This window comes from Balearica regulorum, chromosome 5, assembly GCF_011004875.1.
Source record: "Balearica regulorum gibbericeps isolate bBalReg1 chromosome 5, bBalReg1.pri, whole genome shotgun sequence".
NCBI lineage: Eukaryota > Metazoa > Chordata > Aves > Gruiformes > Gruidae > Balearica > Balearica regulorum.
Window position 1 is genome coordinate 26,588,460 of NC_046188.1, and position 24,232 is coordinate 26,612,691.

Consider the following 24,232-nt stretch of genomic DNA (forward strand, 5'->3'; position numbering starts at 1 on the left):
CCAATGCCAGACACAGGAGCTGTGCAGCACTGTTGACCCCTTGCATCCTGTACGCTTGTCTCTGACGGGTCCTGATGAAGGCATCTGCATTGCAGCAAACTCCTACATCATATACCACATCATGTCCCAACGCTCCTCACTCCCACAACTAACCTTTTTGACATGTTTTCCTGCAATCTTCTGTCCACTCTGTGTCTTTCCCGGTACTGCATACTAGGGGCTGCTGAATTTCTTAGGGTCTCAGACCATTTTCCCTTGTGACCATTAAACTATTTTGGCAACTGCTAACAGAGTCTGTTAGGAAGAAAATATTGTAATTTTTTGTTTTAATAGTATTTTATAATATTAAGCCCTCTTTTCTGTTATAGTGGAAAAGCTTCTTAAGAAAGGGAGTGTTGCTGTGTGTCCTAAATGTATCTAGTTTGGAGTAGTGCATTTCCTCCACAAACTTATTCTGTAGCCAAACCTCCTTGACATTTATCTCCATTTCATCTCCAGTTTCACTCACTTCATCATGGACTTAGTCAACTGCGTTTTCCCAAAGGAACAGGTGGGCCGTGATGAAAATGCAGACTCAGACATAATTGACTCTGAGCAAGCTTTGAAGACCAGAGCTAATACCCTGGCTTGGCAGACAATGCAACATGAGAATTGGTACAACAGTGAGCTGCTCACGGTGACCTGAAGAAAGATGGAGACTGGGAATATGTCCACCTTTAATCCCAGATCTATTGATCTGGCCAAGTGACCATGATCCTTCCTGAGGTCTGTCTCATCCCGAAAGAAAGCACAAAAGGCTTCATGCTCCTCAGACGGGCAAGAGTGTGTGGAACAGGAATGCATGGGGCCAAGGAAAGAAGGTGACAGAGGACAGAGTGAACATAGCTGGCAAGAGAAAGAGGCAAGGAAAAAATTTCCACCCTTTACTTGAAACTCCATTACTTGAGGATGAGGATACTCCATTACTTGAGGATGAGAATGAGGATACTCATTCCAGCCTGATACATTTCCAACCTCCCAAGATTTACCCAAGGAGATGTTGCAGAAATAGATACCTCTATTAAGGCATATAGACAGTAAGTCTTCAAAGCCAATGCTTGATTTACATTTCCTAGCAGGGAGGAGCAGTACCAACAGTCAGGTTGGTTACCTGGTGGTGATAGGGAGGTAGATGCTCACACCACTGTTTTAACTCTAGCAGCAGCGTTCAGTCATGGGCTGGCATGGCAGTGATCTTGATGGCATGCCCCTGCCCTTTTCTTTTAGCAAGATCCCAGAAGACAGTAGCGGCTAACGCTTTGTTCACCTCAAGGGTCTGGTCATCTCTCAGATCTTCATCCTCTCATCATTCTTGGTTAGTACATATACGCTGGGGTGTCACTGAGGAGAGCAGTGATGTGTTCAATGAACCAGTAGCCCTTTCTTATGCCTGATCACTCTCTGTGTACTTCTGCCTCCAATATTGCTGAAGGTTAGATGGTGGCTGGCAGAAATGAGGACATGGACTCCTAGAAAACTAGGACTGGAAGGGACCTGGAGGGGCTGTCTTTTCCTCCTCTCTGCCTTGTGGTGTGACCAGCTATACCTGTCTCATTCTTGGCAGATGGACAAGTACCTAAGGAATCTCTTCCAGAGTCTCCCTCTCAGTCTGTCTCTCCTCATTTTTTTTTTTTTCTCCTAATGTCTAACACAGATCTTTCTTGCTACAATCTCCTATGGACTTACCTACCTGCCGTGGGCAAAGAGGACACATTTTTTCCCTCACCCTTTTGAACTTCTGTGCCTGGGGATTGTCTCTTATCCTCTCTCAGACTTCCCTCTTCAAGTTACACAACACCATTTCTTTAATGTTTTCCTTGCAGGACGTGATCATTCTTGTTGCCCTCCTTTAGACACCCTCCAATGGGTCCACATAGAAAGGCAAAACACCAACAGAAGTCTCACCAATGCTGATTAGAAGGAAAGAAAATTTCCACAGGTCTCGACAGCTGCAGTCTTATTTATTCCTCACAGTAAGACATTTGATTTTTTGCAACAGCATACTATTTTTGACAGGGTTTGTAATCCATTCTAACCCCTAGTGCTTTTTTGGAAGAATTGCTGCCTAACAAGTTGTTTCCTAACCCCTGTTTTTGCATTTCATTTTTTTCTGCATCACCGACATTCTTTGCATGGTTTCTTACCGACTTTCATCTATGTTTTTTCAACCACTTTCCCAATTTACCAAGATGATTTTGAATGCTAAGTCTGTCCTCCAGTGTACTTAAAGTGCCTTCCCGGTCTGTGTCTTCCTGATGTGCCTGCTCTCTCTTCTGTCATCCATGTTGTTAATTAAATCACTGAGCAGAACCAGACCCAGAACAGATCTTTGTGGAGCTATTCTCAATACATCCTTTATTTTGATAGTAAACCACTGAGGACTACTTGCTGAGCACAGTTTTAAAACTAATTTTGTATCCATCTAAGAGTGGGTTTTGCTAATTTATATTTCCCTAGTTTACTCGCAAGAAATAGAGCCTAAACAAACTTATTGAAATAAAGATACACAACATCTTGTGTTCCTTCCTTATCTACAAGATCTGTTGCCTTGTGACAGCAAGAAATTAGATTGACTGGATGGGACCAATCCTTGACAAATCCATGCTGAATGCAATTGATTGTCTCGTTTTGCCTTTGATCTTTAGAGATAACTTGGTGATTTATGCCAGAATTTTAATGGGCATGGGAATTAAGCTGATTGGTCCATAATTACCCATCACCCTCTCCTTCACTTTTTAAAGAGTGATGCCTGTGGTTTTCCTGTACTCCACCACATCTCTACAGGTTCTGGAAGACAGCCACTACTGACTCTGAGACTGCTGTAGCCAAATCTACAATGGCTTCTACAATGAAGCTCATTACACCCAATAAATCTGAACGCATCTAACTCATCTAATGTTACCTCTACCATATTCTTTCCTTGCCAGGATCTTACCTCTTTATCATTGCTATTAGTTTCTCTAATATTATCCTTTGTCAGTAATTTTCACTCCCTGTTGAGCAGTGAACCAATATTTTGCTTAGTCTTCCTTTTGCTACTAATGAATTTACAGAACGATTTCTTGTTCTCTTTGATTATCCGGCTACTTGCAAACTTATTTTATGCTTGGCCTTTTTGATTATGTTCCTGCATGCCTCTGCTGTTCTTCTATACTCACCTTTTGTGCTCCAACCTACTCCTTATCTTCTGCATCCTTCCTTCATGGGTGTGAGGTCAATGGGGAATTTGTGAACTAACCAGGTTGTTTTAAAAATATTTTTTCCTAGTTTACCAGGAGGCTGCCTCTCCTGGAGCAGAGGAGGACGAGGCAGCTCAGACAAATAAGGCTGGTGCTGCACAACCTTGCTTGTTCTCCCACCTCGTTTCAATGGAAGGAGAAGGTTAAGGGGCAGGTTGCAGGTTGGCAATTGGATTAGAAGATGCCAGAGGCAGGGAAACGCCAGAGAGCTCTTCTTCCCGCAGTCGTGTTTGTTGTAAAAGCAACTATTTTGAACATTATTAAAGACAATAACCATAGCTCTAATGACATTTGTTTGAAGGCAGTGTAGGCTGCGTCCTTGAATTCTGCAGCCTGAGGTGTTAGCCTGGTACTCCAACCTGGGTGATGCTGGTTTGACTGACAATGCCAGGAGTGGGTGGGTTGAGGAGACCACAGCGCTGTGTTGCAAGGAGGTCCTGCACTCCAAGGCACCCAGGGACAATGCCAAGGCCCTGGCATGCCTCTGCAGTGTGGCCTTGTCACCTCTCGCTAATGCCACTACCAAGCCCTCCTGTACCTCACCAAGCCCTCCTCCAGCATCCTGCCTTGACAAAGCCAGGGGCTGAGTGCATGGGCAGAGGGCTTGGGGGGATGCCAGGGTGAGGTCCTCCTCAGCGCCCCATCACATCACCCTGCCAATGCTGCCGCACACCCGTGTCTTCTCCAGCGTCCCAGCGCTGGTGTCCTTGCCCCTTTATACACCCTCTTTTGCCCTGGCAACAGGTCCTCCTCTTCCTCCTTCTCCTGGTATCCTGGGGGCTCTATGCAGACAGGTCCCCTCCCTTCGCTCCTCATTAACACCCCTCCAAACCGGCAGGCGCAGACACAACCAGCAGCTCCTTTCCCCTCCAATCCCCTCCCCTTTCCTTCCATAATCTATCTACATATTAAAATGAGTTTGTCCCTGATTTACATGCGTAAGAAGGGATGTAATAATGAGGACGTAGATTAGAAGATTTAGCACAATCGTTTGTGTAGATTGTGTCCCATCAAAGGGCAGCTCTGACGAGCCGAGATTAAGGAGCAAACAGCTGCCGCTGGAATTCAGTCCATTTGTTTGTTTGCTGTTTTCTCTCTTGACTCCAGCAAACAGTCTCATTAACATGCAAGTGATTTGCCCCTTAAGCCTTTTCCTGTTTATTATTGGGGGAGTTGCTGACGAGGGCTTTGTAGTGTCCCTGGCCCAGTTCTGAGAGATCGAAGTGCAAATCAAGATTAAAATGGGAAGTAATTAAAAACAAAGAAGGGGCCACGACACCTTGGTTCCCTCTTCCCTTTGAGGGGTCTTAGAGTTAGGGCACCAGGAGAAGGTGTGGGGAGGACTGCCCACCACGCCTGTGTGCCCCGGCGGGTCCCTCTTGGCCGCGGCGCTGGGCTCTCCCTTTCTCTTGCTCTCCTCCACTCCCCCCTCTGCCTCCCCCCTCCTCAAAATGTCTGGCTGTCTACTAAACTCATTTGCAGCCTTTGCTACACCGGCCTCATTTGGCGGCACCTTCCATCTGGTCCCTGCTCGCTCCCCGCCATGGCCTCAGGACGCCGGGCAGCGCGCCCTGCGCCGGCTGCTGCCTTCATGTGCACGGCCCCTAGCGCGGGGCTGTCCATGCCTTCTGCCCCCTTAGCACTGGTGTCCCCAGCAAGCATTGTGTCCCCACCGCCAGCTGCTGCAGCCTCCAGCATCTGCAGTGGAGATGCTGGGACGTGCAGGGACCATGAAGTGGCCACGCTCAGCGGCACAGATGGTGATGCACCAAGGGCTCCTCATGCAAGGGTGTCCTGGAGCCGCCCCAGTTGTGAAGGGTAGCTCATGTCACTGGAGTGACAAACAAACCAGCATGGTGTCTGTCTTTCAGCAGCACTCAGATTCAGCTAGGTAACGCTGCTGCAGCCCCAGGTGAATGCCGCTGGTGCCCTCAGCACCTCCGAGGTGGCGCAGCACCAACCACCACTGCTCCCTGGGCTGTTCTGCCTCTTTGGGTCTGTGCTTTTAGCTGCCCAGGGTTGGTCAGAGCTCGCTTGGAGATGGCTTTGTGCCAACCAGCTGCCAGTGAGAGTGCAGGGACAGCGATGGTGGGCCCACCCGCTGGCTCCCCAGGTCCCATGCACCCTTCCCACAGCTGGCTGGGGGTGCCAACCATGAGGAACAGCAGGAAGGATTTCCTGGGCTGAGAGAGAGATGGTCACATAAATCCCCTGCCAAGCAAGCAGCCCTTTCTCTTCCTTTATCAGAGCGCCTTCTGTATCCTCTGCAAGACTAATAAAAATATAATGAAGCCTAGAAACTTGCTCTGGGAAGCAGTAATGGTTAGTGTGTGTCTACACAGACAAGCAGGGACAGATGCACATTTGCTCTCCCCGCCTGCCTGCTGAGCTGGTTGGCTGGCAGCTGACTCCGGCCCAACGCCGTGGAGCTGTGCTGGGGCATCTCCACACCCAGGTTGATGTTTTGGTCACCCTCAAGGCTCCTGGCTTGGGCCCGGCACTGTGCCAACATGCTGCTCCTGGGCCCAGAGTGGCTGCTGCACTGGAATGCAGTGCACGTGCACCCTGCTAAGCAGATGTGTTTGTGCAAGTGTGTGCGTACCGGCAGTGCCAGGGTGAGGCTGGTCACCCGGTGCTACCACATGACACTGAACGGTTATGAGATTTGTGACCTTCTTCCACGGCTTTCTTAAGTGCCTGATGTTGAGAGGTTGCTGTGCACCTTTTCATGGGGCCCAAGGGCCAGCAGGAGCTGAGGACAGGCAGCCCGCTCGAGGCTAGCCCAAAACCCGGGGGGGGGGGTAGTCTGTTGCTTTTGGTGAGGTTACCTAGTTATCGCTGAAGTTAGTTTCACGCATGACTGGGGAGAGACTGCAGCACTGCAGATACGCGATTGCAGATTGCATTGTAATGAACAGGCGTAGGAGAATCACAATGCGCGTTGTAAGTACTTTCTAACCCGAGTACATTATTTTTATAATCTTGGGGTAGAGCTGCACAGAGGGTTGGTCAGGAAGAGGTCACCCTCCACCTTGCTCCAGTTAGCTGTCAAGTCCAGAGAACCTCACGGCTTTCATAGGAACGACTGTTTAGAGCAGCAGTGCTTCTCCTCCAACCACTCTGCTGTGTGCCAGGGCAGTGCAGCAAGGAACGACCAAACCAAAACGTGGGTGGCCCCAATGTTACGGCGTTGCACAAAGTAAACGAGGTGATGTTCACAATCCTTACAAACATCCAGTATTGCGTACAGACAGAATGACACAGGCAGGTTGTTGTGAATTCCCTACTGTTGTTTCTAACTAACTAATTGTCTAAAATGGTTAATGAAATAGTTATAACTTTTACTTTTTCAGACTAGGGACATGGCACAACTTCATTGCTCACCCAGCTTTTTTTTTGTGTGTGTGTTTGTTGTGACAGTGCCAAGAGCATTTTCCCAGCTGGGACACTACCTGCAGAATCTGGTACAACTGGAGTGGCCAGTAAGGTTCAAATAATGTCAAGGATAAGAATAAATATATTTTCTTTTTCTGTCTTGTACTTGAACGGTGGTTGGATTCCTCTGATCTACCCTGGTGCTGCCCCCATGCCCTTCCTCCTCCTCTCCAGGAGGTACTTCCCCAGCCAGCCACCGGGCTCCAGGTGTGCTCCACCGAAGCGGTGGCCATGTGCGATCCCAGCCAGGCCCTCGGCTTCCCCAGCAAGGCAGCGCTCAGCTGTACAGCGCCTGGCACGCTCGCTCGCCGTGCCGCAGCAGCAGCAGGGAGGTCTCCAGGCAGCAGCGGCAGCAGCGGCAGCAGCGGCAGCACCCCACCAGCAATAACACTGCCTCTCTCAGCACCATTTTTCGACCTGTAACAACTTAGCCCTGTTGCAATTGATTTTCAGTGGATCACTGAAAGCTGCTCCATCAGTCTAGCCCTAACAGATTTCTACTGCCTGCTTCTCTGGGTTTTTTTGTTGTTGTTGTCGGGGTTTTTTTCCCCACAGAGTTTTGGTTTATAATGGAATAAGGGTTCTGTACCCTCATGAATGCCTGAGCCCTTTTTTGCTCAAACATGGCACAAAGCAACCACCACTTCCTTGGGTGGAGATCAGACCTGGAGAACTTCGCACTCCCAGACTGAAAGAGTTATGAGTGATTAAGAAGGGAGCTGATAATAGAAATGCTTAGTCAACCTTGCTGTAAGTCATTTGAGTGCTCCAGCTCTAAACGGGAATGAGCCGGTGAAATCAATGTGCATCTGCAGCATGCCCGTAAATAAACAGGGAGCTGCAGGAGATTGCTGCTCACCCGCAGCTCATGTCACCGTCCATGACACCATTGCACAGCGTGTTCCTCCCAAGCTAGTCCTCAGGAACGTGCTGATGGACCCCAAAGAGTGAGGCCAGTGCTTCAGCCAAAGGAAGACATGTGGTGGAGAGGGGGATCTGGAAAAAAAACCCACTCACAAATTGAGGGAAGAGAGGAGACTGGGGTTATTCCTGATTCCCAAAAAAAGAGCTGTCTTCCTGGGAGGGCCTAGAGATTCACCCTGAGATAGCAGGTGCAGGAGAAGCTCTGGAAAGTGGTGGCTTTACTAAGGGACAGAGGGGACACTGAATCCCTCAGCATCTCATGGGCTACTGCGTTATGTGCGCAGAGGGGTCCCTCCCCAAACCTCCTGCTGCGGTAATAAGCGCCCGACTAACAACAGAGCAGGCAGGCGAAAAAACCCCCAGGGGCCTCGTGGTCCCAGCTGCAGCGTGTGCCACTGCGTCAGCCATGAAGGTGGGGGCATCTCTAATCCCCCGGGGCCAGGCCAGCTGCCAGGACCCAGCTCCACGCAGCCCCCCTCTTGTCACCCGATGACACCCTTTGCAGGGCAGGGGCTGCCTGCAGCCTCTCTTCTCAGGGCTTGTGCTCCAAGTAGCTGCAGGCACAGAGATGCCAAGTTTGATGTGCACCTTGTCTTGAGAGGTCCAGACACGCAGCAGGGTCAATGGGGCACGTTGCATCTCCTAGCTTGCCCCTTTAGTTGCTAGTTGTTACATGCACCAACTTTGCCAGATCTGTGCTGGGCTGTTGCTTTTCTGTCAGGAATAAAGTATAAAATCATCCTTCTGGACACAACAGAGGGAGTTTTAATCAAAGCCACTCCAAAGCAGGTGGCTTCTCCCTTCAGAGCTGAGGGATCCAACTCACTCTCCTCTGCATCCTTCTTCCATTGGCTATGATTATTGTTGCATTACTATTGCTATTATGTCATAAATTGACGTTTTGTGTTCCTGTTTGTTATCCGGGGATTCTGCTCTAATCTTGACAATCACTAATGCAGTGTAAATCCAGCGTGTTTGGTGATAATCTGGCTACATTAAAAAAAAAAAAAAAGGACTTTCTAGGCACAATCAAAACCTTGCACTTTAATATTGTGCACAATACTTTTACCATGAAATGGCATTTCCCTCAGCCCTTCTTCTCTGCAGCTCAGAAAGACACTGTGCTCTGTTTGCGTTTAAATAAAGCTGGTGCTTGCTGGGATTTAGCGCGCAGGGTGCAGGATCCGGGCCCTGGCGCAGCAGAGAGCAGCTCACGTCCTGCGCTCCGGTGATCTGAAAGTTGGCAGGAGCCCTGCTCCCTCCTCGGCCCCCGCAGGGAACATCTCCTCTCCGCCAAACAGAGCTCTGGCGGATGGGGGCGGGGGGGTTGGGGGGTTGTGTTAATTCCACACGAAAATCAGTGCAATATGACTCATTTTTCTAGGTAGTAATTAATACCCGTCGAAACTCCATTTTTCATAGACATATATCTTCACGCCATTACATAGGTGCACTCATAACCGAGGTGGGCGAACACGAGGTGTGTTTCAGTCCCCCTTCTCAGATACTAGAGCCATACGAGTGCAGCAAGCACGGCAAACCAGGGAGAGAAAACGGGGAGGGCGAGATGATATATTGAGGCGCGGCGGCACAAATATTAAGCAAGAGAAAAAAAAAAAAAACCAAAAAACCCCACTCTAAACCCACGCCGCCGTTTTTTACAGGCTGGGCCTCCCAGGCAGCGCCCGGGGGCTGCCCCACGCTGCCGGGGGCAGGAGAGCCCCCCGCCCGGCCCTGCCGCCCCGCCACCGCGCTGTCCCGCAGCGGCGGGCCCGGGGGGCGGCGGGGGCCGGGGGGCGCCCGCGAGTGGGGCGGGCGCCCGGGTGTCGGTGGCGCGGCGTCCGGGAATGCGCCGCTGATCCTAACCAAGTTTGCCAGCCATGCTTTTCTCATGGCTCCCGCACAATGGCCCGTTTTCTGCCCACCTGCCGATTATGCTTAATTAGGCGAGGAGTTGATTAATTTGAGGTAATTGACAGCTAATTACAGGCCTGAGGGCTCATTAACTTGACGTCCTGTCTGAGGGAATCGGCTGGAGGGGGTCAGGTGATGTGCAGCCCTCCTCCGGTGCCCGCTCACCTGGGCGGCCTGGGGATGGGGACCGGCGAGGCCGCCCCGTGGGAGCCGGGATGCTGCGGGGCCGCAGGCACCTACGGGGGACAAACACCCCCGGAGGGGATGTGGCATGAGGGATGCGATGGGGTGGGAGGGCTCCCTGCAGTGATATGGCAGGCTCTGGGCGGAGAGGGGTTTTGGAGGTCGGTGATGGGTTGGGGGGCTTGGGGAGAAAATGGCCAGGCATGCAGGTAGGAGGGGAGGGAGACATGGCTGGGGTGTGGGTTCCCAAGGTTGCGGCTCCCCATAGGCTTGGCCAGTGGTGCCCACCGTGCTGGTGGTCCTGGCAGGGGTCTGTGGTGATGGAAGGGGTGCCACTGGTCCATCACCCCAACAGAAGCTCAGAGCGGCTGCAGGCAGGTCCTGTGCTTGCTGTACAGCAGGTCCTGCTCCCAGGGAGGGGCCATTGCAAGGCATCGTTGGTCGCTTCATGTTTATATCAAATAATATAACTACTGACTGAAGAGAGGGTGGGTTTTTTTCAATAAGGCTTCTCAGTTGCTCTTTACTGCATGCAAATCATAAGACAGCAAGAGAGGGCTGTTTACCTGACACCCTATGCAGTCTCCCCATCAGCAAATTTGGGCATGTCCTCTAAACTTAAAATTTCACCGTTCTGGAACAGGCTGAGATCCTTGCATAAAGAGAGGCTAAATGACATAACCAAGGTCACACCAAAAATCTAAGAGCTGAATCCAGTTTTTTGAGCCCTAAACCCAGGGCCCTGACCATAAAACCGGCTTCACCATACTCCCCAAGGGCAAGGCAGGTAACTACCCGGGGACTGTGGCAGTAATTAGGTTTAATTACTTGGTGGTACATGCTCTGGAATCATGGGGAAAGACAAGACTGAAAGGGCAAATAGGAAACCATGCAGAAAAGCAGAGACTACTATGGGGTGCTCACTGATAGAGGTCTTGCTGCCTTCCAGGAGTGTTGAGGATCATGACTGACACCTGCCAGAGGTCTGGCTTTGTGGCCACTCTTCTTCTGGAGGGGGCAGGCAGCTGCAGCAGAGCACTGACGGGTCTAGGATGTTCCTGGCAATGCTGAACAGAGGAGGCCTTTTTAAACTGTAAACCTTGCCAGTCTCTAATTATGGCTGGCAGGATGTAGCTGCAGAAATGTACTTGAAAAGTCACAAAGAGATGGCCAAGCTTTATGAGGGCTTCTTTTTGCTGTGGGAGTGCTTACCACCTGTAGACTCCACCTCAGCTTTTGGAAGTCTTGCCCCGGACATGGTAGATTCTGGATGTAACAACTGTTTATTAAGCTTGCTTCAGGATTTAGTGGTAAACCAGTACAGAAAGCAGCTGAATTCAGAGAGGCTGAATTAAAAGTAAGCCGTGCCTGTGAGCAGAGTGACTATAATAGCTGGACTGTCCTAGCAGCCACAGGCTTCGTACCGAGGCACTTTGCACTGCTACTGGCAATGAATCCTAGAATGGTTTGGGTTGGAAGGGACCTTAAAGATCACCTAGTTCCAACCCCCCTGTCATGAGCAGGGATACCCTCCACTAGACCATGTTGCCCAAAGCCCCATCCAACCTGGCCTTGAACACTTCCAGGGAGGGGGCCTCCACAATCTTTCCAGACAACCTGTTCCAGTGCCTCACCACTCTAACTGTAAAGAATTTCTTTCTAATATCTAATCTAAATTGACCCTCCTTCAGCTTAAACCCATTACCTCTTGTCCTGTCACTACACTCCCTGATAAACAGTCCCTCACCATCCTTCCTGTAGGCCCCCTTCAGGTACCGGAAAGCTGCAATTAGGTCTCCTTGGAGCCTTCCCTTCACCCCAACTCTCTCAGCCTGTCCTCACAGGAGAGGTGCTCCAGCCCTCTGATCAGCTTCGTGGCCCTCCTCTGGACTCACTCCAACAGCTCCATGTCTCTCCTGTACTGGGGCCCCCAGAGCTGGACGCAGTACTCCAGGTGGGGTCTCACAAGAGCAGAGTAGAGGGGCAGGATCACCTCCCTCCACCTGCTGGTCACAGGCTTGGATAACTGAAATGGAAGGAATGGCAAAATTGCAGACAGCTCTTCTTGGATGCCTATGTGGAAGTCTGGTGAAGAATCCCAAAAATCATCATAAACCACAGTCTGACCTGACCGCTGGGGCTCTTCAGCCAAAGGAAGCTGCATCACAACTGCAGCCTTCTTGGACGCTTCTCTTCTCCCATCGGCATCATCCCTCTGCCTTACTTTGGCCTTACTTCTGCCCACAGCTCCTATGAAAGCACTGTGCTGTCCTCACATTCTTTTGTGACCAGAAGGGATGAAAAATAGTTAGAGGTGTCTCATCTGCATAGTGCTGACAGTGGATTTTAGAAACCTGACCAAACAACTTGCTGCAATATCCTGCTATTGCGTTCTATAGCTAACATACACTGCCCTTTATCCCTTTGAAATATACTGAGGTTTCATTGTCTACGCTCTCTTGCTTAAATTTCATGGAGTTGGGTAAAGCTGACTGGTCTCTATGGCAATCATTATTTAATACCCTCTTCCCATTTGCTGTTCCTTCTTTCTACCCTAAATACACCCAGACTTGGTGATGATTCATGGTATGGAGGCCAAATGGCCCCATGTGACGAATAAATTTTGCTCACCTGCTCAGAACCTTTCCTGTGTCTGTCTCTTCCAGGAGAAGCTGTCCATAATTTAAGTTGTATTTGAGAGGAGAACACCCCAACAACTTTTATTCTGGCATTTATCACTTAGAAGCTGAGAGAGGAGTTATTTGGAGGAGCCCAAGCAGGTAGTTTCCTTTTTTTCTCTCTAGATCCATTGTTGAAATTGGCTAAACCTTGGCCATTTCTCGTCTTGCCTATTACGAGATTGTTGCCTTCTAGCGTAAATACAAAGGCTGTATGTTGGTGTAACGATATTAACCATTAGGTTTAGGACTGGGCTACCTAGTAGTGAATTTCTTCCTCTTTTCTGTGTTGACACAGATTCTATCGATAGTGCATGAGTCTCATAAACAGGGATACATTTAACAATATACATTTTCTATGAGATCGTTTAATGTTATCAGTTTACAGATGGAGCACTAGGCCCAGGGTAGATTAAGTGGTTGCCTACATTTAAGAGGATGTCTGAGGTAGAGTAAGATAGGAAATGCACATTGTCAGTATTGTAACTCACTGAACCTTTAGACCTCTCTCTTGTATAGAAAGCCTCACCCACCAAGCGCTACACTGTGATGCTGAGTGTCTCCCTGAAGAAGGCATGTATCGTGGGAACCATGACTCCTCGAAGGCTTGAGCTTTAGGAAAACTTGCTTTTTCATACTGAATATTTGTCTGAATTCCCAAGTCATCACTAGAAGCCAGAAGCCCCACTCAACTGAGTCAAGAGCTCCTTCAGTCTATAAGGAAATTGCTGAGTCTGGGTTTAGAGAGTTAGTTCTAGTTGTAGGAAATTTTACACCACTGTAAAGCTCTGGGTAGGTAGCAACAGATATGATCCTTGAGGGAGTGGTTAAGTAGCCTTGCTAGGATTGTCATATCAGATCTAGGGATCAGGACAGCATAGGATCATTCATTCGAGAGGTGGTTCTTCAGAGCAATCCACCCTATGGCAGTATATTTTGACTTCACCTGATGTCACTTCAGCTGGGGAGACTGGTTATTGGTAATGTACATAACAAGTTATTGGTATTAGAATACAGGACTCTTGGACATCCAGAATTTCATTAAATGTAGGCCATCGTCTAAGTCTGTGGGTGTTGGAGAAAAAAAAATTTGGAAAAGGCACCAGTAGTCAAAGAGAAGTGTGTAATACTTGTAGTCTGTTTTACAGTAGTAGAAGTGCAAGTATTCTCTACACAAACTACATGCAAGCTTTCTAAATAAGTTGATGGAATGGAAATTATTGCTGAGATCAAAGACAGGGTAACCTGTTTGAATTGAATGTGTTTTTTATCTCAGAATTTTGGCTTTGGAATCCTCTGGGTCTTGGGAATCCAAAGATGAGGGGAAGGTCTCAGCAAATCATTTGTCTGTGGGAGGCGACTATAATTTTTGAAAAGCAATCTGGACTTCCAGCAGGTTGGAGTGTTTTAGAAAGTCTCCACATTTCAAGGAATAGGGTGAGATATTCCTACTTCTGATCATTACCTAAGTAATTGCAAGGATGCAGTTGCTGATGCCCGTGCCAGTGTAAAATCCCGTGTCAGCCGTCACGTGAAGCAGGCATTTGTGTTGCCTGGATGAGAACTCAGATGTGGACTGGTGACATGGCCTGTTCTTTCTGGGATACCCTTTCTGTTGATTTCCTCTTTGGACATAGCTCAGGCCATTTCAGAAGGAAGAGCGTTTGATCTAAAAACCTAAGATTTTCTTGAATCTTCATCTGTTCTTCTGCAATTTGGCAGATACAACCTGTTGTTCAGCACGAACACCCCTGGATGGCATGTCCAGCCACAGATGCCTACCTCATAACTGCATTCACAGCTGGAGCTGTGTCTGAACCTATTCACAACACTATCTGTAATCGGTCACTTTTTAAAAAATGACCTGCTGATTCCCCAGTGTCTTCATTTAATTTGGGTACCTCTGTGGCATGAAATAATACAACAGGCCAAGAGGATAACTCTGAGCCCAAGGAGTATGAATGTCCGGAGGGAGGGTTTTCTGAAATGCTTCCAGCTCTTTTTCTTACCTAAGATTATTTCTTCTGTAACATATGGAGGGAGCGGCCACCAAAAATAAGCTCTTTCTATTAAGTCTGGCTCCAGAAGTCTTTTTTTTTTTCCAGATACACAGGGTCTGTGCGAATTAACACAAGGCTGTGACACCAGCACCAGCAGCTTGTTGAAATGTATGCCCAGCTCATAACTACAATGTATGTATATATGCCCATGTTTGTACATGTGTATGTTGGCACCTACTCTGCAGGGACTGGAATGACAGCTCTCCCAGATCAGTGAGAAGGATGGTAGTGGCATCGCTGAATTTCAGGTCAAGATCCTGGTAAACAGCTTCAAAAACTGTCACAAATATCTTTAGGCCATGGTTACACCAACCAGATCAACTTCCCAGTTCTGAAGTTCAAAGAAAGATATTTTTCAGGTGCTGCCAGCGTAAGTGACATATAGCTCCCAATCACCAGCAAACCAGCCCATATTTTCAGCTTAAATGAGACCTCAGTATTAGAATTCTACACTTCCAACCCAAATGCAGCACACGATGGACAAATAACTGATACACGTGCTTTATGTTAATGTGCCTGAGAAGCCAGTTAGCAGAAGAGTGTACGCAGGCACACAGACTTTTTATATCATTTTGAACATATTTCATCTTGAAGAGCTTTTAAGTAACTATTCTCTATCAATATCTGGGTTTCAGAAGAGAAGCTGCTTGATCGATTGCCTTGCTCAGGAGTAAGAGGGTTACTGTAATTATCTTGTTTGCAAGAAAAATAAGAACATTTATCTCATTTTAGGTTAGCAGAAGAAATAGCAATTGTGAAATTCATCATTAGCGCAGAGGTATTTTTATTTTTGCTGATTAATAAATGTTGAATGATCGACCTTTGTGCTAGTATTTTTCCCATTACTTCTGTAGGAATTTTATATTAAATTTTCCATAAAATGCTGGAATTTTGCAAGACATTTGACCCAAATAAGAACAAACCACCTTATTCTTATGTGTCCTGCATTTTAACATTTTGAGGTGAGAGAAGAACTGAAAGCCATCAGGTTCCATGATGTAAAAAATAAATAATATTTCCGAACACTTAGCTTACGTGAGACTGTTTACTCAGTGCTGACCTGTTGCAAACTTGTTTGAATTAAACCGAGGGGTGCCAGGGGAGGACCTCATATCTAATTTGTTTGAAGGTGCCGCAAGACAGCGTGAACCACGAGAATCAAAGGCAAGGAAACCTTTCTTTTTAGATCAGCAGGTCACCAAGAGGACTAGTTTCCTGAGGGCAGTTGGTTACCTTGGAAAGAGTAAGCCACCAAGCGAGTTTCTCCTTCCTAGGATCCACCTCTCTGTGCCTTCAAGTGAGGACCGCAAGCCCAGAACGAAGGGAGCTCTTTGATCAACATGGGACTGGCACGGGGGTATCAAATGATCTGCTATCCAACAGCAGAAGGCAGGGGCAAGCAGTAAAAGGTTTGTTTGTGCACCCTCTCTTGGCTAATGCTCTGACAGTACCTCCCGCGCATCTGGAGAACTGAGTCTGTCCTGGGTTTAGCCTGGAGAAGACTGAGAGGGGATCTTATTAGTGCTTATAAATATCTAAAGTGTGGATGTCTAGAGGATGGGGCCAGACTCTTCTCTATGGTGCCTAGTGACAGGACAAGGGGCAATGGGAACACAGGAAGTTCCATCTCAACATGACGAAAAACTTCTTCACTTTGAGGGTGACCGAGCACTAGAACATGGCTGCCCAGAGAGGTTGTGGAGTCTGCTTCTCTGGAAATATTCAAAACCTGCCTGGACACATTTCTGTGCAGCCTGCCCTCGGTGATCCTGCTCTAGCAGCGGGGTCGGACTAGATGATCTCCAGAGGTGCCTTCCAACCCCTACCATTCTGTGAAACTGAGGAAAGGAGTGAGGCCACAGCTGATTCAGAACATCTATCCACACCTTCTCCCAAATACAGGCATTTTGAAGTTGTTTAGGTGCTAGACATTAAAAGACATCAGACAGTCACCCCTTCAAAGTACAGATTCTGTTTACTGTGGCATAACTCCGAGCTGGGATTTATAACCAATTTAGCAGGACAGCTTCTCAGAATTTATAGGGGTTGATTATTTTGGCATTAGTTTGATAACTGATCTCCAATCTATTGCTGAGACTAAATTAATTTACTGATCTGATAAGATAGTGTTCTTTTTGTTAGCGTCCCTCAATAATACTTATAGCTTACATATGTATATAAATATGTATGTAGCTTATTTAGATGCTATTTTTATTTCATTTCAGTTTAAGACTTTTATGAACATTATAATAAAAAAAACATGTAAAAATACCCTCTTGATACTTCTTCAGTAGGCAATAACAATTGCCCAGAATGGATATTACCGGGCAAAAAGCCTGACTGGATTCACTTAAGAAGTTAATGATTTCCACACATTTGTTTCACTGACAGCACATTTGGCTCATCGAATATATAGCACTCTGCCTGAACATGCAAGTTTTCAGGATACAGCTTGTGACAGAGACATCTATCCACCTCTACAAGGAAAATGAAAAAAAGTTACTTACCACGGACAATAATTTTGTTAAGTTACGAAAACTAGGAGGCTGCCTGGAGGTTAGAGAAAAGGAATTGTGCCATGGATCTTAAAAAAAAAAAAAAAAAAAAAAAAAAGGCAAATTTAGAGTTCTCACGAATATCTATTGCCACTAAAAGAATAGAATTTAAAAAGGGGAAAAACATCACTGACCACCTAGGGATAAGGATAAGAAAACAATTATCAGCACTAGGGATTTATAAAGAACAAATTGTGCTGGAGAAACCTGATTGCTTTTTTTAATAGAATTATAAAATTAGTGGGTGAAGGGAACACGATGGATTTGATACATTTTGATTTTAGTAAAGATTTGATACATAAATCCTACTAAAAATTAATTGAAATTGGCTTGGCTACACCACCACATGGAATGAAAAATTGGCTGGAGACCCACAAATAAAGGATAATGATGCATAAAAAGGTATTGTGTTGGAAGGAGAGGTCTCCCTCCCTCCCAGAGATCAGCAGTCAGTTCTGTCCTATTTAACACCTCTTGACATGACACCTGCCTGGAAATCAGGAAATTCTATTAAGAGAATGAAACGTAGAGGGATATGTGGGAGAGACCAGCTAAAAATAAAATGAGATCCCAGTAAAAAAAAAAAAAAAATCAAGTATTCTCCAAACTGCAGTATCCAGTCATGGGGAGGTCCCTAGAAAACATCAGATGAGAATCACTGCAGCAGAAACCAATGAGATGGGGATTTGCAGTGAAGGACAACAGAAAAATAGCTGGAGTGTCTGAGTAATAGAGCTGCAATTCATCCTGGTACAGAAGGCCTTTGCAGTAGCTGTGTCCCACGTACACTGTCAATGAGGTTCCGGGCAGGTTTCGGTGGTGTAGCTGGTCGGGGGGCTCCTGGAGTCTCCCCTGGCACGTGCTGGAGACAGAACTGCAGTAAGAGATTCCCCCCGCCCCTGCCGCAAAACAGCCAGTGTGGACATTCACAATGAAGTTAACCTGATTGGAGGGGAGGGCTTTAAATAGATCCTAGTTAATTTTGTTGTTTTAAAAATGTAAATCCAGGAAAGAAAATGGCAGTAAAGCAAATTAAATGCATTAATAGCATACATAAATCCCCTAATAAATCTCCTAATGTTTTCCCCTTCTCTATCAGTCAATCCATTTGCAATTTCAACTCTTCACCCTTTTATCTTACCACCCATCCACAGGTGTACATGGGTGTCCCAATAACTTTGGAACCTGTCAGCCAATTTCAGACAACTTTGCGGAGGGTAGGTAATACATTTCTGTACGATTTATTAGGTGAATCAGCTGACAAAAGAAAGAAATCCAATGATGGCCCTCACTGAAGCGTGAGCACACCCTCTGCTAGGCATCAGAGAATCCACACGATGCAATCTTGAAAGACACATCTGCAAGGAAAACCACGCTTCACTGGCTGGTTCCACTGCTCATGAAACTTTGCTTTTCTCTGACCTCCTCCTTGCTGAAAACCACTACCTATTCCTATTCGCTCGCCTTCTGTTTTGCTTTTTTCACTATTTTTGTTCTTAAACTGCATTTTAAACAGTATTCTTTCTTTGCTCTTTTGCATTCTCCCTAACCTTTCCTGCCTTTCCAAAAACTATTGAAGTGAATCAGAGAAGTGATCTCTCTTTTGCTAGAGCAAATATTTTTCACCCTAGAGAGCTGCAGTGATCATTTTAATAATGTTCTCTGTTAAGGCAGGATCAGACCCACAGAGCATCAGAGCAAGAGCAAGGATTCCAACATGGCAGAATTAGGAAAATTACATTTTCATCTGTCAGCAAACATTTGGATTGAGCAAGTGTAGAATTACATGAAATCTGGAAAGTAGCACTTACATCCTCTCTGCACGAGTGTGAAAGGCTCGGGAAGGTCAGGATAAGCATTCTACATCAGTGAAGATGTTATAATTATTATTAGGATCTCTATAATGCTCACAGCTCTCCTAAATGCATGTGTACACCGTGGCAGTTAATAGCACTGAGAAACCTTCATTTTTAGTGTTCTGTTTTTAAATTCTCGATCTTTGACACTGCATTAAAGTGACTTTTAAAAAATTTAATTCTCTGAATAGTTCTTACAGGTCTTTAAAAAAGATTAAAATGTCTGGTATCACACTGTAATTCATTATTATTTAAATTACTAATGCCTGTCAGTTGCTTAGGTGCTTGCTTTTTTTTTTTTTTTTTTAAAGCCACATCTATTTAATGAAACGAGGCAGATGGCAAGCAGTAGAAGGGCCACTGGACTGCGCCTGAGAACTTACAGGGTTTGAACTGTGTTTGCTGGATAACCTCTAACAAGTCTCTTTACATCTTCGTGTCTCCTTTTCTCCTCCTACTCTTTTACTGCTTCATCTGCTTATAAGCTCTTGAGGACAGAGACCTTCACCTAAATGTGTGTTTCGATGATTCAGGACACAATAAAGTTTTGATACTTGCTGAGGTCGCTGTGACTTAAAATGACTACTGTAATGCAATTGGTAACTCAAACTGCTAAAGAGATGTCCTCCAAACACCACTCCGGGCCACAGGCCAGGTACCATACAACTGGTAAGTGGTACGTGAGTGCCAGAAGGTCTTGGTGAAGGACACAAGAACCCATTGCACCCTTTCCCTCCATCTGCGTATTTCTCACCTGTCTTCACAATGTTCTCAAGTGCTGCTAATCTGTACGAAAGATGTCTTCCACCTGAATATCTTCCTCACAAGGACACAAACCCAACACTTTTTTATACTCAAGTCAATCCTTATCTGCATTTGAAGTCAGAAATTTGGCATTATATTATTTATACAGCAAGATGACAGGCCACTAAAATAGACGTGTAACAAGCAAGGACCCTAATACTTCTTTGGGCAAAGAAACTGAGGTAAAGTAGGAAAATCAGCAATGTGTCTTCCTGGAGACTTTTCTCCTGGTGTCTGCCAGTGAGGTCAGGTCTCTTGAGGGAGGCTTGACATAGGAAATGTCACCAACCCTTACTCAAGGAGGTCACTCGACTCCTGAGCTTCCAAAGCATGAACATGGAGGTGGGTGTGATGGTCTTTAGTTTTCTGCCATTGATTTGGGACTCCTCCTTAGACCAAGACTGAAGGCAAGGTAAGTAGTGGCCACTTGGTGGCCACCTGTAGGCAGAGGAAAACACCAGTTTTCCTCTTCAGAAACTGGTGGTACGGATCTGTTCTGCTGGGACACTTGAAAGCAGCGGTGATGTGGGTTTTACTGAGCATCCACCGGAGAACCTCAGGTCAGGTGGAGTAATTGCACTCGGGTGTTTCTCTCTCTGCATCTTTCTATTCATGAGGCAGCATAAAAGCTGCCAGCTCACTGGGGTAAGGCAGGAGCACTAAAGCTTTTTGCCTTTCCTCTCTGGGTTTTAGTAAGAGGATTACGTATCTCCTCCTTCTAGAATAAACCTCTTTGCAGGGAAGATACTTCTCAAGCCCTCTTTGGAGATCAGTCTCTGCTTCAAGACTCCTGAGATTCAAGCCATCACAGCAGCCAGTAGGAAATGAACCCCAGTTAAAAGGGAAAGGCTTTTACAGCTCCACAGAGCTTGGACATAGTGTACATGCTGCCATGTTCACAGCTATGGGAGACAGAAAAAAAAGGAGGCACAAGCACAGCACAGAGTTCAAGCTCCATCCAGGATGACAGGAGACTGTTGCTGGAGCCTTGGGAAGACACAGCTAATGCTCTTGCTGGAATAGCTTCACCATCAGGGATAAATGACCCAAGAAAGAAAAGCAGGAACTTCTTGTAGCTTTAACACTTAACCAAATATGTCTGAAAACAGTACCCAAGCATGCATGAGTGCATGCAATGAGTACATTGTTAAAACAGAGAAAATATATTGAAAGACATAATTATGTGTTTTACTACATCTAGCCCAAAGACACTGATTAAGGACCTTCGGAAGGACTATAACATCCAAATCAGGCTTAATCACTAATATATTTCCATAACTTTGGAAATATCAATGGGCAATTACTTCTGCAAGTTACTACGTTCCTTTATGCAAACACCTATGCATTAAAACAAAAGTCTGTGTGACAACTAAATAAAACTACTCACTCACTTACACTGACCCTCCTCAGCACCCACTGTTCTTCCCTTCTGCTGAGGCCATCTCAGCTGCTGTGACACTACAGACCTGCTCTGGCTCCTGTTTTGTCTGCCATCTCTCCCATCACTCTCTCTACTCTTACTGTAGCAGGTTTAGGCTAATGGCAGGAAAGTCCACATTTATCTTTTTCTTCGCATTTCCTATGGCTCCTTTGGTCATTATCTTCACCGCCTTAACCTACGCGAATCATTTCAATTTTGCCTACCTGCCTTTGTAGGGCAAAAGAAACAACCTGATATGTACATACATCTTGATTCTCACCTCAGACCATGAGTGTCCCACCATCGATGTAGAGAGGGATAGTCCGATTCACCTCCATGTTACCTCTCGTCTCTCCAGCTTTCCCCATCCTGGCCACACTGGGACCTGTGATGATCACAGCTCCTCACAGGAGATATATGTCTTGACAGCACCTCGAGGCCCCGGCAGTTCCTCAGGTCTCTCCCTGCTGCCCACTTCCCACCTCTGCAGGGCAGATGATGACACTGCACTCTATGTGAAGGGGTGCTGGGGGGATTGCTGGAGCTCAGCCCGCTCTGGCCGCAGTGCTATGCCCTTTCCCTCTCTCTGTTGGCCATTTTAATGGTTCTTCTGCCCTTTGGGATGGCTGACGGGTGCATCATACGTAAACCCCTTTCCCCTCGTACACACAGTCTTTGCCTGGCTTGCCCAGGTTTTGGGTTTTGGAAGCACCAGGTGCAGCTGCTGGGACCACTGGTTGGAGAAACATTTGCCTCCTGAGCCCGTTAATTAGCACAGTAACGGTAACTGTGCTCCATTAGCCAACCCATGTGGTCGAGTCCCCTCCCAGTCCACCAACCTTGCCCTTAATGAGAGCTGGAAGGGGGACACTCACAAAACACTGCCTCAGAATAATATTCGGCTTTGTCCACGCCGGTAACGAGAGCTGACAGGATCACTACGTCCATTTCTCTTCTAATTAGCACACTTCCAGCTTGGCCTGAGCCAGCAGCCAGAGAAAAGCGATCGGACAACCGTACCGAATCACAAACACAAAGAGGCCCATTCCCCATAATTAGGTGAGACAATCCCTCAGTCTTTTCTCGGCTGGAGCTTGCCGGTAAGACTCTCGCTGTTTTGGTAAGTCCCAGCAACACAAGTTACACATCTCCCCAGGACACTAATAAGCCCCTAATTGTCTTCCGCTTCACACAGCTCGTACCATAGGTCTGACTTGGGGGAATTCTTCTAACGAGCGGCAGCCAGCGCTCCCTGTGCCGCAGACGGACAGGGAGCCGCCTCTCGGGCACCGGGAGGAGAAGGGGGACGGGGAGAAACAGCCAGAAAAGCAGCCCAGGCACTGGGGCCCAGCTACACAGCACGGGGACAGTGGCGGGGCAGGAGCCACCTGTAGCTGGGGACATGGACCTTCTCCACCCTCCCTCCATCGCCACCGTCCACCTGCGCAGCAGAAACCTGAGTTCAACTCTTCGGCCTGCCTTCTCCTGTCTCATCTCCAGTGGTACACAGGTACCCATGCTGCCACGCAGAAATGCCCCATCAAAACCAAACGATGGATTGCAAAGATTTGCCTGAAGCCTCTGCTGAGGCTTGCTGGAGTCTACCCTTAGCAAAACGCAACACCTGGCACGAGCTTTTCTCCGGGGAGGCCATGCCACAGGTCTGTCTCGGAGTTCAGGCTGGGAGGGAGCATGGGTGTAAATGAGACCCTGTCAGTTCTCGTGGAAGGGAAGACGTGCTGGGTCTCGCAGGTTTCTAAAGATGCCCACACGAGAAGAAGTTGTGCGGTGGGTAGGAGACCCCAGCTCAAATTCCCTGACCAAAACAAGGCAAAGACAGACACATACTCCCTCTAACTTTCAACCTGCACTTTCTTGAGAAATCGCCATCAACCAAATATTTTTCAGCAAAACATTTTCCCTAATTTTTGAGGACAAGCTCATTTTGAGCAAAATATCTCAGCTGATCCCATTAAGGATACTGCGGGCCACCAGACCCCTTCGCCTCCTGTGCAGCTGGTTACAAACTGATCCCTCCTGCAAATCAGGCCAATGGGCCTCATCAGAAGTGATTTGTGCCCCAGTTTTACATGTGCTATTCGGCTTCGGTGTGCTGAGCCACGGGAGAAACCTAAGACAAGGTGACACTGATACACGCAGAGTACAAGAGAAAGACAGGTGCCGGTGATTACCTTGAAAGGCAATTTAGGACAATTAATATACATATATATAAGTAAATCAATTAGTACTGGCTATAACTAATAAGTTACTTTAATATAGGGAGAGGAAAACAAAATAAAGGCCACAGAACCAGGGAGCCTGAGCATCCGTGCCCACTTGGGTCGCTCTGCAGGTCTCTTGTCCCTCATTCTCATGTAGCTGATGAGCCCTCTTCGTACACAACCGGCTGCGGTTTGGGCTACTGTAGCAAGTGGAAGATGGCAAATTTCTGATGCTTCAGAATTAGCTTTAAAATTCTGTGATTACAAGTTGTTAGATGTGTCTGGTATTTTTAGGAGGGGAATCCTCCCTGGCATCCAAGTGCCTGCAAGCACAAAATTTAATTACCCTATATTATCACGCCTACTCATCAGCTATTGGCCACAGAGCCAGCCTTTCAAGTGATACAGAACCAAGTCAAGTACTTTGTCCCCCCAGAGATCTGGTCAATAAATAAGGTGCAAGGTCATTCTTATTACCCATTTTTTCTACTAGCAATTAAGTAAGGGCTTTCAAGCTCACCCTTCTTCCTCTTTTCTGTTCCTTACTGAGGTGTCTATAACAGAGACAGGCAGGGAGCATTCTGGCTTCACTGGTCACTGATCTGTATTATAGGAATCAGCAGGCAGGCCAGAGGTCAACCACACAAACCCAACAAGAAAACGCCTATTCTGTACACGCATCAGCTGCCTGGAGTCAGTCATCCTGCTCAAAGGGACATGACAGAAAAGGTCAAGTCTAAAAATCAGCAGTTTCAGTGGATGATAAAAGTCAAAATGTGAAGAGATCCTGCCATGCTGAAAATCTAGCACAATCTAAATAAAAATAGCATTAATGCACACATTTTATGTGGAATGTGGATTACACTCTACAGAAACTGGATCAGTCCATACTTCTCTGGCCAG

General features: G+C 46.9%; 2 protein-coding genes across 2 annotated transcripts in view; both read right to left on the minus strand.

The window, feature by feature from the left end:
• The window catches only part of FCF1 (FCF1 rRNA-processing protein), a 290,016-nt gene extending 286,074 nt beyond the window's left edge, over positions 1 to 3,942 (minus strand). The window contains exon 1 of the mRNA XM_075753922.1: positions 3,938 to 3,942. Within this exon, the coding sequence (XP_075610037.1) occupies positions 3,938 to 3,939 (2 nt within the window). The 5' untranslated portion in view covers positions 3,940 to 3,942. The remainder of the gene's footprint in view (positions 1 to 3,937) is intronic.
• NPC2 (NPC intracellular cholesterol transporter 2) overlaps positions 1 to 24,232 on the minus strand; it is a 215,457-nt gene that overhangs the window by 156,879 nt on the left and 34,346 nt on the right. The gene's annotated exons all lie outside the window — the stretch shown is intronic.